At 59.6% G+C, this 19,062-nt stretch overlaps 2 protein-coding genes across 2 annotated transcripts in view; one reads left to right on the forward strand and one right to left on the reverse strand.

The window, feature by feature from the left end:
* ITGB4 (integrin, beta 4) overlaps positions 1-11,808 on the forward strand; it is a 30,670-nt gene extending 18,862 nt beyond the window's left edge. Inside the window, exons 27-39 of the mRNA XM_012662252.1 lie at positions 1,691-1,901; positions 2,874-3,034; positions 3,344-3,524; positions 3,649-3,786; positions 6,023-6,205; positions 6,292-6,423; positions 8,663-8,896; positions 9,681-9,830; positions 10,399-10,587; positions 10,669-10,824; positions 10,908-11,072; positions 11,163-11,273; positions 11,379-11,808. Coding sequence (XP_012517706.1) covers positions 1,691-1,901; positions 2,874-3,034; positions 3,344-3,524; positions 3,649-3,786; positions 6,023-6,205; positions 6,292-6,423; positions 8,663-8,896; positions 9,681-9,830; positions 10,399-10,587; positions 10,669-10,824; positions 10,908-11,072; positions 11,163-11,273; positions 11,379-11,518 — 2,151 coding nt within the window. The 3' untranslated portion in view covers positions 11,519-11,808. The remainder of the gene's footprint in view (positions 1-1,690; positions 1,902-2,873; positions 3,035-3,343; positions 3,525-3,648; positions 3,787-6,022; positions 6,206-6,291; positions 6,424-8,662; positions 8,897-9,680; positions 9,831-10,398; positions 10,588-10,668; positions 10,825-10,907; positions 11,073-11,162; positions 11,274-11,378) is intronic.
* GALK1 (galactokinase 1) lies at positions 11,808-17,270 on the reverse strand. The gene is made up of 8 exons (XM_012662253.1): positions 17,011-17,270; positions 15,964-16,153; positions 15,421-15,540; positions 15,089-15,224; positions 14,785-14,966; positions 12,419-12,569; positions 12,180-12,342; positions 11,808-12,092 (listed from the first exon to the last, which is right to left on the reverse strand). Exons 1-8 carry the CDS (start codon positions 17,173-17,175, stop codon positions 12,021-12,023), a joined length of 1,179 nt encoding a protein of 392 aa, XP_012517707.1. The 5' UTR covers positions 17,176-17,270; the 3' UTR covers positions 11,808-12,020.
* Between the last annotated feature and the right edge of the window lie 1,792 nt (positions 17,271-19,062).

Here is a 19,062-nt window from a genome sequence, read left to right on the forward strand (position 1 = left end):
ATTACCAACATTTAAAAATTAAAAATATCCATATCAAAAGTTCTCTCAAAAGTAATAAAATCTAGCCTCACTGGGCCTGTGTGGCAAACACAGCGCTGTGCGTGCTCAGCGGGCCCCGGCAGCGGGGCCAGGCCGTTTCCTTTGCTTCCTGCTGCCCACGCTGCCCACGCTGCATTGTACAAGAGATTCTGCCTGCCCTGTTCTGCATCCGTAAAGATGCTTTGGTATTTAACTATTTTTTAAAAACATTCTTAGTATTTCTCACCTTTTTATTTTTAAAAGCTTCAAACATAGAGAAAAATGGACAGACTCATACAATTAGCACCCACTTCCCCTGTACACGGACTCACCGGTTGTTAGTATTTGCCTTCTCCCTCTTCCTATGTAGATAGCGACACGGGTAGACAGATACATAGATCTATGTATCTGTGTCCCCATGTGTGTACATGTGTGTGCATGTGTGTACGTGTGTGTACGTGTGTGTGCATGTGTATGTGTGTGTGCATGTTTGTTCTGTTTGCTGAACTATTCAAAGTAAGCTGCAGACATCACGTAGACCCTAAAGCCTTCTGCAGGTACCTCCTAAGAACAAGGTCGTTCTCCTAACATAACCACACGACACTTAGGAAGCTTCACGTTGATTATACTAGTACCTAATAATGAGATCTCCCCGTTTAGACCTTCCAATAATGTCCTTTATAGCTTTTCCCCCCAATCCAGGAACCAGTCAAGGATATGGCATTGAATTTTGTCATGTGTCTTTAGTCTCCTTTAATCTAGAACAGTTCCGTGGCTGTCTTTCATGACATTGACATTTTTTAAGTATCTGCATCAGTTTGCTTGCAGACATCTCCTTGTTTTTCTTACACCTACAGGCCTCACTTTCTGAGCTGGGCAGCATTTGAGTTTGGCTTGCCCAGCCGTGGCCCTGCCCGGGCTGCCTGGAGTTGAAACGTTACTTTGAAGCGCCACCTAGTGGTCTTCTGGGGGAAGGTTTTTTTGTTTTTTTTTTCTTCTCCCAGTTGCCGTCCTGTGTGTGTCTCTCTCGCTCCCCCTCCTCACACACACACACACACACACACACACACACACACACACACACACACGTATCCTGAGAAGCTCAGGCAAGCTCAGCGGCATTGAAGCTGATGGAAGCGTCCCACCCAGCAAGCAGTGCTTGGGGCTGGGCTGAACCCCAGTTTCAGAACCACAGTGTGGGAGGACAGTTCTTCCTGGGTGACACCCACAAATCCCAGCTCCCCAGGGCTGACTGCCTGCCTGTGCGGGGGACTCCGTCTCTGTGGTGCATGCCTGTGTCTCTCTCTGTCCCTTAGTTCAAACCCCAGCTCCACCACAGTGACCCGTGTGGAAGTTGGGCGAGTTCCTTAACTTCTGCATATCTTGGTTTCCTTATCTGTAAAATGGGGATGATAATATCTACACCTCACCTTGCTGTGAGGACCAAGTGAGCTGGTATTTGTAAAGTGCTTGAGGCACAGAAGGTGCTATGTAGACGTGAGCCATTTTGTGTCCACGTGTGACAGTCTTTGTGATGGTCCCTGCAGCGTCCATGAGGCTGCGATGGAGCATGTGGCTGTGACTCTGTGTGCCTCCCTGGCCCCAGAAGGCTCTGATTTCTGAGCCGCCTGACCCCAAGCCCCAGCCTGACCCCGACCCCCTCCCCTCCCAGGACTACGTCCCCACGGAGGGCGAGCTGCTGTTCCACCCTGGGGAGACCTGGAAAGAGCTGCAGGTGAAGCTGCTGGAGCTGCAGGAGGTGGACTCTCTCCTGCGGGGCCGCCAGACCCGCCGCTTCCACGTCCAACTCAGCAACCCCAAGTTCGGGGCCCGCCTGGGCCAGCCCCACTCGGCCACCATCATCATCGGGGACCGGGACAGAGGTGGGCAGAGCCTCGGGTTGGCTTAAGCAGGGGGAGAGGGAGGGCTGGGGGCCTCTCGACTAGGGCTGCCAGACTTAGCAAATGCAAACACACTGTGCCCAGTTAAATCTGAATCTCAGGCCGGGCGCGGTGGCTCACGCCTGTAAACGCAGCACTTTGGGAGGACAAGGGGGGAGGATCACTTGAACCCAGCCTGGGTAACATACCAAGACCCCATCTCTACAAAAAATAGAAAAATTAGCTGGGCATGATGGTGCACACCTGTAGTCCCAGCTACTTGGGAGGCTGAGGCAGGAAGATGGCTTGAGCCCAGGAGTTTGAGGTTGCTGTGAGCTATGATGATGCCACTGTCCTCATGTCTGGGCAATAAAGCAAGGCCCTGTCTCAGAAAATATGAATTTCACATAAACAACAAATACGTCCATAGTATAAGTATGTCCCACGCAATATTTGGGACATGCTTATCCTTAAGAAAAGCGTTTATGTGAAATTCAAATTTAACTGGGCACCCTGCATTTTATCTGGTTCTCAACCAGACAGACAGATCATGGGGCCACATGGCAGGAATCCCCACATTAGACCCCAGCCCTTTGACTCCAGCCTCAGTTCCAACAAAGGCAGGCGCCCCTGGAAGGGATGAGCCAATGAGTCCCGATCAGTCCTTCGGGTCCCGGAGGAGGGAGGTACTCAGGGTACGGGATGGAGAAGGGGCGTGGAGCAAATGTTCCCTTAGAAAGGAGGGGCAGATGAACTCCCTCCTTCTTCCTCCAGAGACCCTCCTGGGCCCTCTGCCAAGTTCGGCACGACGCCCTCTGCGGCACCAACGGGGCACTGGCACCCAGACACGTGCGAGGGCAGGTCTCAGTTGAACGCTCTCGGGGTGAGGGAGCCTGGGGGACTAATGGGGTTCTCTGGCGCCCCCCGGTGGTGACGGGGTGTCTGAGCCGGTTGCTCTGCCTTGCCTTGACCCAGGAGATGAACTGGACCGGAACTTCGTGATCCCCACTGGGTCATCACCACCATCCTCCCACGGCAACCTGGGTGCCCCACAGAACCCCAATGCCAAGGCCGCTGGGTCCCGGAAGATCCATTTCAACTGGCTTCCCCCTCCTGGCAAGCCCATGGGGTACAGGGTAAGGCTGGGGGCATGGGCCACGACAGGTGCACGGGGAGAGGTGGGCCGCCCCAGGCCAGGGGCGAGAGGGGCGGGCGGCCGCAGCACAAGTGGGCAGAGGGAGACCCTGTCTGTGCCAGGGAAGAGGGGAGACGCTTGCTGTGCCCGGGCCTGCTGCGTGAACCTGGCAGGTCACTCAGCTGCCCACCCCACCCCGCTGCCTCAGTGTTCTCATCTGTGCAAAGGGGACAGTGAGGGCGGGACTCAACGGAGGGACGAGCAGCTCTGGCGCTTGCCGCTCGCCACTGACCGTTCCCCCTGGGAGCAGGTGAAGTACTGGATCCAGGGTGACTCCGAGTCAGAAGCCCACCTGCTCGACAGCAAGGTACCCTCGGTGGAGCTCACCAACCTGTACCCACATTGTGACTATGAGATGAAGGTGTGCGCCTACGGGGCACAAGGCGAGGGTCCCTACAGCTCCCTGGTGTCCTGCCGCACCCACCAGGAAGGTGAGGCCTCACCACGTCCGTCTATCCGTCCCCTGGCTACCCTGATGCCACCGTGTCCAGCCCTCCCTCCCTCCCTCCCTGCTTCCCTCTGCCGCTGACAGCGCTCTTCCTGCCCCACCTCCAGTACCCAGCGAGCCAGGGCGGCTGGCCTTCAATGTCGTCTCCTCCACGGTGACCCAGGTGAGCTGGGCTGAACCGGCTGAGACCAACGGTGAGATCACAGCCTACGAGGTCTGCTACGGCCTGGTCAACGAGGACAACCGTAAGAACTGTCCCCTCCTCCCTGCCCCCGGGGACAGCAGCCATGGAAGGGGAGGGGACAAAGAGCTGGAGTGGGGTCAGGGCTCTGGGTCACTCCTGGATCTGCTGTGCAGGGCACTCGAAGCCCCTTGTCCTGGTCAGCAGATAAGCCTGAGGCATCCTCAGGTTTATGGCCGGATTTGGGCTGCGCTGCATTCCAAGGCCAAGCCCGGAAGCCCACAGGGTGGGTGGGATTGCGTACATGCAGCGGGGTCACAGGTCAGGGGCACCTGCCCATATTCATATGGTTCATTTCATATGGTTCTCTTAGAGCCAAGAGTAGAGATGCCAGATTCAGCAAATAAAAATACAGGCTTCGTGGCTCACACCTGTAATCCTAGCACTTTGGGAGGCCAAGGCAGGAAGATTGCTAGAGGCCAGAATATCAAGACCAGCTGGGGCAACTTAGCAAGACCCCCATCTCTACAAAAGACTAAAAATAAAATTAGCCAGGCATGGTGGGGCACACCTGAAGTCCCAGCTACTCAGGAGGCTGAGGCAGGAGGATCGCTTGAGTCCAAGCGTTGGAGGTTGCAGTAAGCTATGATGACGCCACTGCACTCCAGCCTGGGCAACAGAGACAGAACCTGTTTTAAAAAAACAAAACAGAACAGGATGCCCTGAATATCAAATGTATATTTTTAGAATATTTCATACAATATTTTTCCTGGCAGCCCTAGACCAGAGCACCTGGCAGAACTATTATTTCTTCCCAGTCCTGGAAGGGCAGCAAGGGTGGGTGACCCCTGCCACCTGTTAAGATGAGAAAGTGTTCTAAAGAAATCAGCCTCACCTCTGCTGGTTGATCTCAGTGATGGGGAGCTCACCACCCGCACCAGACCTGTGAACCCAGGCCCAGCCATCCCAGCGTGACCCAACAGGGCAGAGGGCAGCAGGACTGCTCTGTGGGGGTTCTCAGAGGGAGGGGGCTGCCTCGTCACTCCTTACTAACCAGGCCACCCTGGCACCAACCTTCTCAGCAGCTGTCCCACCCTTGGCTTGTCCTGAGCTTACAACACTTAGTATGCCCCGTGGACCACAGCTGGGTGGTCTCCTCTGACCAGGCCTTTAACCCCAGGAGTGACAGGTATCCTAGTGAAAGGTCACTCCTGATGGTTTTAGCCCATGGCTTCAGCCTGCTGAGGCCTCGGCTGTGTCGTGAAATATGCCAGGCAGCCCTCCCAGCCGAGGGCATCTGCATGTGGGTACCCAACCTTTTCCCCTTCACCCCCTGGCTGACAGAGATGCAAGGGGGTGGGCCCAGGGTGGCCCCCACCATGGCTATTCAAGACGTTCCTCCAAGCTCACGAGTCTCTGTCAACTGCACTCTTGAGCACAGTTGTTTGCTGGAGGTGGACATCAAGCTTCTCAGATGTCACTTTCCAGAATTCTCCTTTGGACCTCTTTGGAAACCAGAACACTTTCTGGTCCCCATTCTTTTGTGCCTTCTCTGGTTTCTGAGAGTCTTGCAACGTGGTGGGGCTCATCTCGTCGCACTGGGGCCTAGGCACTATAACCCACGTAGAATTCACTTAGAGCAGCCAGGGCTGTCCTCTGTTCTCCCAAGGTGGTGTGTCCACCCTTCTAGCTGTGAGTCGAGAACTGCCAGACCTCTGTTCTCTGCTAATAAACACAGCCAGCCCTCCAGCATCCACGGGCAACCCTTTGCCTCCACTCCACTCTGTCCCCCTTTGCTCGCATGGCCGCAGTTTGTCCTGAATTTCGGCCTCCCTGAGCCCACTCCTGCCTTCCCCTCCCAGCTCATGTGGCCACAGCCCCCCAAGGGCAGCCTTGGTGGGGCTTCAGCTGCTGCCACCTCTGCTTCCTCAACAGCGAGCACATTTGGGGGCTGGGTGTCACACTGACCACAGGGTGGTGAGGACAGCACCCTGCACATGCCCTCACCTTCTGAGCAAGCCTCACCTTGGGCATGTCGGTACAGGTGACAGTAAGGCCAGCTTGAGTCCAGCCCTGGCTCTGCCATTCACTTAGTGATGAGTCCTTTGGAGAGCTAGTGACATTCATCTAAGCCAGCCATGCTGAGGCTCTAAGGGCTCCACAGGTGGCTGCACACTCCTGCCTGGCTCTGTGCCCCCGGGTGCTGTCAGGGGCTGTCTGTCAGGCCCACTATGTCAGAGGCAGCGCTGGGACCTGGCTGGAACCTGGGCTATGCCTCTGAAGTGCTCTCCCTGCCCCAGGACCCATCGGGCCAATGAAAAAGGTGCTGGTTGACAACCCCAAGAACCGGATGCTGCTCATCGAGAACCTTCGGGAGTCCCAGCCGTACCGCTACACGGTCAAGGCGCGAAATGGGGCTGGCTGGGGGCCTGAGCGGGAGGCTATCATCAACCTGGCCACCCAGCCCAAGCGGCCCATGTCCAGTGAGTGGGGGTGAGGTGGTGCAGGGCGGATGGGCGTTGGGCAAGGGGCCACAGCTGGGGTCAGCTCACCTGCTCCCACCCTGCAGTCCCCATCATCCCCGACATCCCCATTGTGGACGCCCAGGGTGGGGAGGACTACGAGAGCTTCCTCATGTACAGCGATGACGTCCTGCGCTCCCCGTCTGGCAGCCAGAGGCCCAGCGTCTCCGATGACACTGGTGAGTGGGCCTGGGGTCTACGAGACGAAGGTGTGTGTCTTGGGTACACAGCGGGGCTGCCACTGGTGTCCAGAGAGAGCAAAGGGGCCGGCAGCTACAGAGCACAGAGGTCAAGACTAGAAGTCCCCTCTCAGCCGCAGACAAGAGCAATGGCGTGTGCAGTTGTGTGTGCGGGTCTGAGGGCACGCAAACATGCGCCTGGGGCAGGTGCACGCAGGCTCGAGCAAGTACACATGGGTTCACGGGCATGAGGCCACGTGGCGACCGCTTTGCCACTTGAATCAGGTTCACCAGCTGGGCCATGGAGTCAGGACACTCAGGCCACCTCCGGGGCAGGCCTGTGTGAGAGGCACAGCAGGCACAGCCAGTGGGATCCCTGAGCACCACCGGGCGGGGGTCTGGGCAGCCAAGGCAGTGACACCCCTGCCGCCTCTGTTCTTCCCTCCTTGGTTCGCGGCACAGTGTGGTGCAGAGTGCTCAGCTCTGCTGTGGGGCATCAGATAAATCACTTACCCTCTCTGAGCCTCAGTTTTCTGATCTGTGTAATCACACAACACCATGAGTGGAAGACCCTCCTGGGCCCACTTATTTGTAATTTCTCCCGTCCCAGTCCTGCCTCCGGCCCCCCAGTGAACACACACTTGTCCCCTGGAGCTGAGGGTAGAGTGGTGGGTAGGAATCAGGAGACACAGGTTAGCTGCTACTACCACTACCTTCAGAGCACTCCGTGGCTTCTGGAACTTTCTCCAGGAGGCAGGCAGGGGAGAGATGACGCTCTCCGTTGTACAGCTGGGAAACTGAGGCTCAGAGCGGTTAGTAATGGGAGACCACACAGCTGGTGACAGCGCCCAGGCTCCCTGGCTGGTGCAGGGCCGCACTGGCTCACACGGACGGGCCGAGCAGGGCAGGGTCCCACCGTCGGCAGCGCGCACCCCTCGCCCCGCACACACTTGGACCCCGGAGAGCCGGGAGGACGGGCTCTCGTCGCCGCGCCGCCGGCCTCCGCCCGCCCGGCCCTGCTCGGCGCAGCCGCCCCCGCGCCCCCCGGCGGTGCCAACGCGGCCCTTCGTTGTTCCCAAGGCGGCGGCTGGAAGTTCGAGCCCCTGCTGGGGGAGGAGCTGGACCTGCGGCGCGTCACGTGGCGGCTGCCCCCGGAGCTCATCCCGCGCCTGTCGGCCAGCAGCGGGCGCTCTTCCGACGCCGGCGAGGCGCCCCGCGGGTCCCCGGACGACGGCGCCGACCCCCGCGCGGGGGACGCGGGCGGAGAGGGCGGCAGCCTGCCCCGCGGCGCGACGCCCGAGCCGGCCGGAGGTGACGGGCTGGCCCCGCCGCGCCCCGACCCTGCACCAAGGATCACTCGCGCTCGCCGCCAGGCCTCACTTTCAGCCAGGCCGCCCACGTTGGTGTCCTGCCGGCCAGGGCATCAGCTGCAGAGGCCGGCGTGCCAAGGGACCCCCAGGGCAGGCGTCCCGGCTCTCCCCAGGGCAGGCGTCCCGGCTCTCCCCAGGGCAGGACTGCTCCCACGGGCCGTGACCCCCCATTACCGCCTATCCAGCTGGGGGCACACAGCTTGAGAAGTCTGTTCTGCCCCTGGTACCCAAGTAGACCCCTCAAGGGCTGCACAGGACAAGAGGGAAGGCTTTGACCTGGCGCGGTGGCTCACACCTGTAATCTTAGCACTCTGGGAGGCAGAGGCAGGAGGGTCACTTGAGCTCAGGAGTTCGAGACCAGCCTGAGCAAGAGCCAGACCAGTCTCTGCTAAAAATAGAAACAGTAGCGGAGCACAGTGGCCCCACGCCTGTAGTCCCAGCTACTTTCGAGGCTGAAGCAGGAGTGTCGCTTGAACCTGGGAGCTAGAGGTTGCAGTGAGCTATGATGATGCCATGGCACTCCAGCTGGGGCAAGAGAGCGAGACTCTGTCTCAAAAAAATAAAAAGAGGAAGGCTTTGGCTTCTTCCCAGGGCAGGGCTGACCACAGGGGCGGCAAGTCCCCCTGCTAGAGCCAGCTGTGCTTAGACTATCCATACTGGCAAGCCAGAGGACATGGGCTGAGACCCTTGGACTCCTCCAGGGATGTAGGGCCTCTGTCCCTGGTGCTTTGAGGGAAACTGGTTACATTTACACAACGGCACCCCGAGGGTAAGCAATCCCAGGAATTCCCAGGGCCACAGCCCGCCCCAGAGGCTCCAGGTCTCATGCAGGCCTGACCAGAGTGACTGACCCTGCTCTCCCCCTGCAGAGCACCTGGTAAACGGCCGGATGGACTTTGCCTTCCCGGGTAGCGCCAACTCCCTGCACAGGATGACGGTCGCCAACGCGGCCTACGGCACCCACCTGAGCCCACAGCTGCCCCACCGAGTGCTGAGCACATCGTCCACCCTCACGCGGGACTACCACTCGCTGACCCGCACGGAGCACTCTCACTCCACCATGCCCAGGGACTACTCCACCCTCACCTCCCTCTCCTCCCACGGTGAGTGGCCTCCGCCGGTCCTGCGTGTCTTCCAGCTCCTGGAGGCTCGGGCAGTCTGCCAGCCCCAGGGCCCATCCTCCAAAACAGACACGCACACGCAGGCTCCCTGCTCCTCTCACTCTCCTTTTGTCCTGCCCTAGGCCTCCCTCCCATCTGGGAACACGGGAGGAGCAGGCTCCCGCTGTCCTGGGCCCTGGGGCCCCGGAGTCGGGCTCAGATGAAGGGGTCCCCCCCCTCCAGGGGCACACGAGATTCTATAATCCTGGCTGGGCAGCCAGCAGCGCCCTCATGGGGCCCAGGTAGTACAGGGGTGGCCCTCCTGTCTCCACGGCTGTCTTGCTCGGCTCCACATCATCCAGCCACCACAGCAGCCACCACCTGTGCCCACTGCTTCACCCTCCATTCCATCCACAGGACCCCTGCCCACCCACAGGAGCTAACCACCTGCCCCACACTCATCAGCGCTGATGCCTAACACTGCCTCTGCCCTTCCCCGGCACAGGGAGGGGGCAGGAAGGGGCCAGGCCAGCTGAGGAGGGGATGGGCGTGGGGGCCGGCAGGCTCACGGGGCTCACCCTCTCTTGGCACAGGCAGGGCCCGCACCCACTCTGACGACGTGTGGGAGGTGCTGGGCAGCCTGCAGGGTGTTGCAGGGTGAGTGAGTTGCCTGGCCAATGGTCAGTGTAGACGTGCCAGCTGAGAGGGAGGTCGAGGGCTGCACTGTGACTCCTACCAGATACCCCAGCCCCTGCCTCTCAGGCTGACTGTGGCCTCCTGTCTCCAGACTCTCGGCTGACTTCTGGTGTGCCGGACACCCCCACCCGCCTGGTGTTCTCCGCCCTGGGGCCCACGTCTCTGAAAGTGAGCTGGCAGGAGCCCCAGTGCGAGCGGGCACTGCAGGGCTACAGCGTGGAGTACCAGCTGCTGAACGGCGGTGAGGCGCGGCTGCTGCTGGGTGGCGGGGTAATAGCCCTGCAGGGCTGGCTCTAGGGTGACAAACGGGGACCTCGGCTGTGTCAGGTCCCTTGGGCACTAATGCCTCCACCTGCCTTTCTGAGAGGGTCTCTCACCCCATCCTCCCCCTTCATTGCCTCCCCCTTCCTGAAGCCTCATCCACCACCCTGGGGCTCTCTCCTGGTCATTCCCTTTGCTAGGTTTTGCCTAACAAGGCCTCCTTGGCCTAGGGACCCAGAGCCTCTGCTGGCCTGAGACACCTTGATGGTAACTGGGAAATGGCACTTTCCTGGGCAGACACACTTGAAGCAGCATGACCTGGGCCCCTGGCCAGGGCACAAGATTTGGCCAGAGCATGGATGGGACTGCAGGCTCCATGCATCTCTTATATGGTGCACAACCTGAACAACCAGCCATATCATACTGTACCCAAAGCACAGCCAGTCATGGGCGGGTGATGACCAGGTCTTAATCGCAGCCTAGGGAGGTGGGGGGATTAGGCCAGGTGTGGGAGTAATGCTGCTCTATTGTCTGCCCCCACCCCACAGGTGAGCTACACCAGCTCAACATCCCCAACCCTGGTCAAACCTCAGTGGTGGTGGAAGATCTCCTTCCCAACCACTCCTATGTGTTCCGCGTGCGGGCCCAGAGCCAGGAGGGCTGGGGCCGAGAGCGCGAGGGGGTGATCACCATCGAATCACAGGTGTACCCGCAGAGCCCACTCTGCCCCCTGCCAGGTGAGTTGCCCCACTCCCACCCCACCCATTAGACCCACCCCCGCCACCCACATGCTGACATCCTCCCTCTGCTGCCCCCAGGCTCCGCCTTCACACTGAGCACCCCCAGTGCCCCAGGCCCACTGGTGTTCACAGCCCTGAGCCCAGACTCACTGCAGCTGAGCTGGGAGCGGCCACGGAGGCCCAATGGTGACATCCTTGGCTACCTGGTGACCTGTGAGATGGCCCAAGGAGGAGGTGCTGCCCGCCCTCGGGGCAGGGGTGGCCAAGGCAGGGGTGGACAGGGGGCCACGGAGGCTGAAGGCATCTTCCCTGCTCAGGGCCAGCCACCACATTCCGGGTGGATGGAGACAACCCTGAGAGCCGGCTGACGGTGCCAGGCCTCAGCGAGAACGTGCCCTACAAGTTCAAGGTGCAGGCCAGGACCACCGAGGGCTTTGGGCCAGAGCGTGAGGGCATCATCACCATCGAGTCCCAGGATGGAGGTAGGCACCTGCCCACTTCCTCGCCCCCGCCCTTCTCTGGCCACGCCTCTCCTGGCGCCACCCTCTGACCGGCCAGTCTGCCTGCTCCAGGCCCCTTCCCACAGCTGGGCAGCCACCCCGGGCTCTTCCAGCACCCACTGCAAGGCGAGTACAGCAGCGTGACCACCACCCACACCAGCACCACCGAGCCCTTCCTAGTGGGTGAGTCACCGAGGGGCAGGGGGTACTGGCTTGCTCCCCTGGGAGCACAGAGCTAACAGGGGACAGGGATGCACGTAGAGTCCTTCAATGCCTCTTCCCCCACAGATGGACTGACCCTGGGGTCCCAGCGCCTGGACGCAGGTGGTTCCCTCACCCGCCATGTGACCCAGGAGTTTGTGAGTAGGACGCTGACCACCAGCGGAACACTCAGCACCCAGGTGGACCAACAGTTCTTCCAGACCTGACCCCCGGCCCCACCGTATCCTGGAACCCAGGCCGCCTCCCCACCTCTTCTCCCCGGTGCCACCTCAGCTACTTCATCCTTGGACCCCTGGGGGCCCAGCCCCGTCACATGCTGATCCCAGGGCTCGCGCCTCTGGCCACAGGGCAAGGGTAGGTGTCCTCTGGGAGGCATGAAGGGGGCAGCGGTCCCAGAAAGCCCCTCTGGCTGCCCCCACTCTGGGCCTAGACCCATTTATAACCAAAGAGCCAAGACTAGCATGACAAGGACAAGCATTTAATAAAATATTTTGCTACTGCCTGGCCCTGCCCTGTCCTTTCTCCAAGGCCGGAGAGGTGCCTGCCCGACGCCCACGCACACACCCACCTCTGGACGCGGGCGGGTACCATGGTTGGAGGCACAGGTTTATTGAGCGCCCGGATATCTGCATCTGGGTGGGTGCCGGGCACAGAACTGCATGACTTGCCAGGCCCTGTGCCCGCTGTGTGCCGTCTGGGGACGTCTCTTCACAGGCGCAGCACCTGGGCACCATCGGCCGCTTGAGAGAGGTAGAAGGTGGCGGTACCCCCGTACTGCTCCTTGGTGGGGAAGGGCTGGATCTGAGCGACGGGCAGGGCCCTGGGAACCTGCCTCTCCTGCCCACCCAAGTCCTGGTGCCCACCAACCTGTATGTGCTGCATGGCACGGGGAGCAGAGGAGGTCTCCAGCAGTGTCACTGTGCAGCCACCGAAGCCACCACCTGTCATGCGGCTGCCGTAAACCCCAGGCACAGACAGTGCGGCTTCTACCAGCTGGTCCAGCTCAGGGCAGCTCACCTCATAATCATCCCTGCAGAGAGGATACGGGAGGGGTGGGCCTGGGCCCAGCCTGTGCCCGGGAGGTGTGGGGCACCTGAGGGCCTCACCTGAGCGAGTGGTGACTCTCCACCATGAGGCGGCCGAAGGCTCTGTAGTCCCCGCGGCTCAGGGCGGCCGCTGCCTGGGCTGTGCGCCGGATCTCACCCACGACGTGCCGCGCCCGCCGGAAGCCCTCCTTGCTCACCAGCTCTCTGCCAGCTGGGGAGGGAAAGGGGTGGGAAGCCCGCCTCCCAGGGCTGGTGCACTGGGAGAGGGCCCGGGATGGCTCGGGCAGTGGCCCTGGCTGGTCACTCAACAGTGAAGGGGCAGGGGGCATGAGGTGTGGGGCGCAGGCCTGCTTGTCTCAGGCTTGGTTCTGAGGAGCCCCTTAGCGCCCCCTGCCTCAACTGTAGGACGGGACACCTGCATCATTCGGGTGCAGTGAGGAACGGAATTCGGTGCTTTCCAAGGTGAGCGGACGCTGCTGCCCACAACAGAGCAGGACAGAGAAGAAATTCTGCTGATGTTTACGCAGGAGCAACATGGAGCCTGAAGGCTGGTGCTCCAGGGGGACAGGGGACAGCAGCAGGCTGTCCCACCTGGCTCAAGCTGATGTGGAAGGACAAGCCGAGTCTGCATGGGCAGCCCTGAGGGCCAGAGGCCTCTGCAGCTCAGTTCTGTGGGCCACAGAGGTTCTGGAGCAGAGGAGGGACAGAGCGAGCACCCCGCGCAAGAGGCCTGAGCTGGGAGAAGTGGGCACCAGGAGTCCAGGCGGCAGTCAGGGACCAAAGAGGGGTGTGCTGGAGGGGGAGGAAAGGAGAGACAGCAGTCAGAGGCAGGAGTGGGAGGGCAGCCTAAATGGAGAAGGCAGTGAGCGCTCAGGTGACTCAGGTCTCAAACAGGAGTGGCAGGGTGAGGAAATCACGGACAAGGAAAGTCAGGAGAAGCCTGTGGGGAGGAAGGACGATGGGTTCAGTTGTCGGTGGGGTACAGGCTGCAGGACCCCAGCTGGAAATGCAGGGCTGCAGCCAGGACAGCGGGGTGCTGCAGGCTGAGTCCTCAGTAGTGGCCGAGGCTGGGCGCTGAGGACAAAGTCTCGGGGAGGCACCAGCAGAGGGGGAGGGGAGCAGCCAGTGGGAGGCCCTGGGAGCGCTGTTAGGACCCTGTTAGGACCCGGATGGGAGAAGAGCAGGCAGACCCAGAAGAGTAAGGCGTGGAGATGAGATAACGGGCAATGTTCTGGGAGGGAAGGAAACTGACCATGTTCCAGAGGCAGAAGGGAAGGAGCAAGGCAGAGGACAGGCAAGAAGGCAGGTGCAAGAGAGGGGGTGGGGGCTGCTAGGGCAGGACTCCGGGCCAGGCAGGAGCAGCACCGCTCCTTAGTTAGCAGGAGACCCAGAGGAGTGGTGTGGAAAGGCTGGGGTGAGGAGGAGGGACGCGAGTGCTCAAGCGTGAAACCCTTGGCCAAGGTCATCTACACAGAGCAGGCAGGGCACCTCTGAAGGAAGGGCTGCCTGCAGAATATGACAGTTCACAAAGCAGGACAGGACAGTCCCTCCGGGCTGCCCAGTGTCCCTGAGATGGGCACATCCACATTGCCAGGAAGGGCACAACTCCCAGTGTGGGTGGCATGGTACAGTGGCCAAGAGCATGGGCTGTAGAGCTAACCTGCCTGGGTTCAAATCTCAGCATTGTCTTACTATAGATTCCCCATCGAAAAATGAGAATAATAGTAAAAGTACCTGCTTTACGGAGTTTCAAGGGAATTAAATAAGTTAGTATTTTTATGTCCTCAGAACTGTTAAACAGACTACCTTCCTGGCGATGTGTAGGTGTCAGAAACCTTAAGAATACTCCCTGGGCAATACAGTGAGACCCAGTCTCTTAAAAAAAAAAAAAAAAAAAAAGACATACATAAAAAAGCTCATCACAGTGTGAGGTGTATCAGAAAACAGTAAGCAAATAACAGAGCACCTGTCTGAAATATTATGATGCATTAAAAAGCCATGTTCAAGATGCACCTTTCATGGCACAGAATAGGGTTCTGAGATAATACCAAGTAAAAAAAAGGGCAAGTGACAATATTACACATACTCAATTTTGAAAACACAGATGTCAAAAAACATTGGAAGGAAATATATGAAAATAACAGTGGTTATCTCTGAGTAGTGGCCTTACAGCTTCTTAGTTTCTACTTGGTACTTTTCCACATTTCCCACAATGGAAATGGGATTCTCTAATTAGATTAAGCCATTTTAGGGTTTCCGGCAGCCCTGCTGAGGTTGGAGCCCCAAGTTTGCAGGGTCTGCGGGGAGTAGGAGAGCATGGCGGGAGGCCCTAGCGATCTGGGCTGCCCAGAAGGGCCAAGGCCATGCTGAGGCACCATCAGGGAGCCCCGCCATCTCTGGGACAAAGTGCTCTGGCCAGCTCTCACCCTCCAGCTCCTCCAGCTGCACGTCCCGAAGACTCTCCTTGCCCAGTGCCCGGGCCACTTCTTCACACTGGCGCCGCCGCAGGGGGTACTCGCTGGAGCCCAGGGAGTGGCGGACGTTGGAGTTGGTGATGAGCACGGCCAGCCTGGGGTCTGAGAGTGGCACCAGGCTTGTCTCCAGGGACCTGGGGTGGAGTCAGAGTGGGGAAAATGACAAGGCCAAGTGTCTGCTTGCTGTGCTAGGCAGTGGACACTTCACCCGGGAGCTCCTGAGCAGGAGGTGGCAGGGCACAAGGGGAGCCCTGACCTGCAGTCAATGAGAAGCGCGTGGCCTTTCTGCCCCAGCAGTGCGATGAGCTGGTCCATGATGCCACAGGGCACCCCTGCGAAGCTGTGCTCGGCCCGCTGACACACCTGGGCCCGGGTGGCTAGCGCCCCTGAGTCTGCAATATAGGGTGAGGTGGGGAGGCTGGGGCCCAGGAGGGGGCACAAGGGGTGGATGGGTGGGAGCAGCAGTAGCTCCCATGACACTCCAGAGAGACTTCTACCCCCACCCCCACCCAGTCACAGAAGCTCTGGCCACCAGGGGACCTCAGGGACGGAGGAGGGTTCAGTCAGGGGCTGGGGCCCAGGTGGTACCTGGGCAGAGCTGCTGGAGGAAGGTGTATGTGGCCACTTCCAGGGATGCTGAGCTGGACAGCCCACCCCCCAGGGGCACTGAGCTGACCACCACTGCACTGAAGCCAGGGAGCGGGGCAGCTGTGGGGGAAAGAATGAGTGATGGTCAGATGGCTGCCCGGGAGGATAAGCACAGGAAAGGCTCGTGTCCCAGCAGGAAGGCAACAGCCTAGCAGCTGCTTCCAGGGTGACTTTGAACTGTAAGGAGCTACTACCTGCTGGGTCAAGGGGCCCATCACCCTCCATTTTCCCACACTCTGAGGTTGCTGGGACTGTGTTCCTAGTTGTCCTCCCGGGGTATGAATCCTGGCTCCTTCAATCACGTAACGGGAAACCCAGGCAAGTTCCAGAACCTGCTGCAGCATCAGTTTCCTCATCTGCACAATCCTGATGCTCTACCCTGCAAGCCTCCCCCAGTGTTTTAGATGAATGAGTGGGCTTTGTGGCTGTGAGGTGGCACTCCTAGTACCAGCACGAACTTGACCCATGAACTGGACCCCATACCTGGGTAGTGCTGAATCACTCCCTTGACATAGTTGGCCCATCGGGGGGTCCCAGGCTCCAGCGAGCGCTGGGCTGTGGGCAGCGGAAACTGCAGCCGCTGGGGCTCATCAGCGTCCTCAGAGGTGGTAAGAAGAGAGACAAGCCCATCTGCTCGGGGACTGCCCACCAGCACTGTCACCAGCTCCAGGGCCTGGCAGAAGAGACAAGGACCAGCTGATGGAATAAGCCCCCTCCAGCAGACAGTGACGTGCCCTCCAGGCTCAACCTGAAGGGGAGGTGGCATGGCTCAGGGAGTGAGCCTGGGGGATGGATTGAGCCCCGCCCCCTGGGTCTCCAGGCCGGGACAGCTGCAGCTAGAGTGAAGACTGGACTCTGCCCCGAGCTGTGGGGCAAGGGGTCGAGAGAGCTAGCTCAAATGGCAAACACATCAGGGAGTTCCAATGCCTTCCCATTTGGGGGTGGGCTCGGATGCACCCGCCCCACTCACTTCCCAAGCTGCACAGTCGGGCAGGAAGAGCCCCAGGCTGAAAGCTGGGGGGCCTCACTCTAGTCGCAGGCCCACCAAGAACCAGCTCTGTGACCTTGAGCAGATCACTAGCCCTCACCGGGCCTCAGTTTCTTCCTCTGTAAATCGAATGGGCTGGGCCAGCTGCCTGAGAGCTGTGTTCGCCCAGGTCCGTAGTTGGGGGCCCACGGTGGCCAGAGGCCCGGAGTGTCCCCCTCTGCGTGGGGCACAGGGCCCCACAGTTTAACGGGCAAACGCTCCCCAGCTGGGGGCGAGTGGCAGCAGCCCCCAGGGGGCGGGCGTGAGCCCAGAGGCGTTCGCTCGCCCTCTCCCAGCTACCTCCTCGCGGATGCTCGTCTTCCTCCCTTCGGACGTGAGGAACCGCCCGTGCCACGGTCTCCCCCGTGTGCTCGTCCCCGAGGCTCGGCTGCCCGCCCCACGCCCCACGCGGCGAGGACGCGCCGGCCCGCGCCCGGAGAACCGCCCCGTTGGCGGCCAAGCGGGGAGCGGTGGCTCAGGGGGTCCCCCGCGCAGCCCCTCACCATGGGCAACACCAGGCCCTGGTTGTAGTCCGTGTGCTCCCCAATCAGGTTGACGCGGCCCGGCGCCGCCACGGCCAGCTCGGGCTCGGCCCCGAACTCCTCCCGGAAGGCCCGGCGGGCCTCGGCCAGTAGCTCCGCGACCGGGGGCGGTCTCGCTGCAGCCATGGTGCCCGTGTGGAGGTCGGCGCGGCCGCCAGGCTCAGCCCCGTGGGCGCGGGATGCTCGGGGCGGGGCCGCGCGCGCCCGGTGCGCACATTCCCGCCCGCACCGCCCCCGCGACCTGGCGGCCGGACGCCCCGCCCCCGGACCGGGCCGGCCCCGCCCCCGCCTGGCCACGCCCCCGCCCGCAACTCCCGTCCGAATCCACCTGCTGGGCGGGCCGCAGGAGCGGATGGCCGCGCCGGGGATTATGAGCTCCCGGTGATTTCTTTCTCTCTGGACTTTGGGAAAAACCAGTGGGTACCCGCTCCTGTGGGAGCACCGAGTGGCACTTGGCATGACTGGGAGACCTGGCCCTCGTGCTCTCCGTGCGCCCTCACCCCACCACCACCACACGCACAGCCAGGGAATGGCGGTGGCGACCGGCAGACCTGGGTTTCCCAAAGGGATCTCGTAGGCCCTCAGGGCCAGCGGCTGTGAGAGGTCACCAGCCCCTGATCCTGGTTTCCAAGAGGGTGGTCTGGCACTCAGTTTAAGTAGAGATAAGGACAGCCAACTTTGGTGGTGACCAGGGAGTCACTTTTTCATGCTCCGTTTCTAGGGTAATAAATAGCTCCTGACGGTGGAGCAGCGGGCCCAGTCCCTCCTCCAAGGACCTACCGCAGCTGCCAAGGCAGGTTGTGCTGTTGGCCCCAGCAGGTGCTTCCGCAGCCCCAGAGCCTCGGTCTCAGATGTGTGGCCGTGTGCCCAGAGTCAGACACTCCTTTCTTGCCAGCCTGCATCCTAAACCTTCAGGCTGGCTCCAGCCTCTGCCTGGATGACCATCCATAGCTGCCCATCCCATATGAGAACTTGGAACAGAAAGGCATGAAAAGCAGCCTGCCTGGGCTTAGGGTGGGGGCTTTGTGGGGAGTTGTGTCCAAGGGTGTAGCTTGGAGGTGCCGTAGCTCAGCACTTTGGAATCCCAGCACTTTGGGAGGCCAAGGCAGAAGGATCGCTTGAGGCCAGGAGTTTAAGACCAGCCTGAACACCATAGCAAGACCCTATCTCTACAAAAAAATACAAAAATTAGCCAGACATAGTGGCATGCTCCTGTAGTCCCAGCTATTGGGGAGGCTGAGGGAGGAGGATCACTTTAGCCAGGAGTTTGCGGTTGCAGGGAGCTATGATAATACCACTGCACTCTAGCCTGGGCAACAGAGAAAGACTCTGTCTCAAAAACAGAACAAAACAAACAAAAAAAGGATGTAGCTTGGGGCCTGCTCAGGGGGTCGCCCAAAGAGTAGGGAGCTCTATTCAAAAGGCAGTTCTGAAAACTCCTAGAAGGAAACATAGGGATAAGTCTTGGTGACCTTGGATTAGGCAATGGTTTTCTAGGTATGACGATAAAAGCACAAGCCACAAAAGAAAAATAGATAAATTGTACTTCATCGAAATTAAATACTTCTCTGCATCAAAGGACACCATCAAGAAAGAGAAAAGACAACCCATAGAATGGGAGAAAATATTTGAAAATCATATATCTAAGGGACTTGTATCCACAATGTATAAAGAGCTCATATAGCTCAATGACAAAAAGATCAAACTCAGTTAAAAAATGGGCAAAAGATTTGAACAGACATTTTTCCAAAGAGGATATGCACATGACCAATACACATAAGATGCTTAACATAAGTAGTCATCAGGGGAATGCAAATCAAAACCACAATGAGATGTTACTTCGTACCCACTTCGATGGCTAAAATAAAAAAGACAGACGATAACAAGTGTTGGTGAGGATGTGGGAAACTGAAACCCTCAAACATTGCTGATAGGAATGTAAAATGGTGCACCCACTTTGGAAATAATTTGGCGTTCCACACAATGACAAACAAAGACTTATTATAGGCCTAA

Source organism: Propithecus coquereli, unplaced genomic scaffold, assembly GCF_000956105.1.
Source record: "Propithecus coquereli isolate 6110/MARCELLA unplaced genomic scaffold, Pcoq_1.0 Scaffold76, whole genome shotgun sequence".
Lineage (NCBI taxonomy): Eukaryota > Metazoa > Chordata > Mammalia > Primates > Indriidae > Propithecus > Propithecus coquereli.

Excerpts from the sequence above, each read along its gene's own strand:
- GALK1 (XM_012662253.1), bottom strand. The coding sequence starts at position 17,175 with ATGGCTGCAGCGAGACCGCCCCCGGTCGCGGAGCTACTGGCCGAGGCC. Across the intron at positions 15,225-15,420 it reads CCTCCAGCAGCTCTGCCCAG|ACTCAGGGGCGCTAGCCACC; the intron begins GTACCACCTGGG and ends CCTATATTGCAG. Across the intron at positions 12,343-12,418 it reads GAGAGTCACCACTCGCTCAG|GGATGATTATGAGGTGAGCT; the intron begins GTGAGGCCCTCA and ends TCCTCTCTGCAG.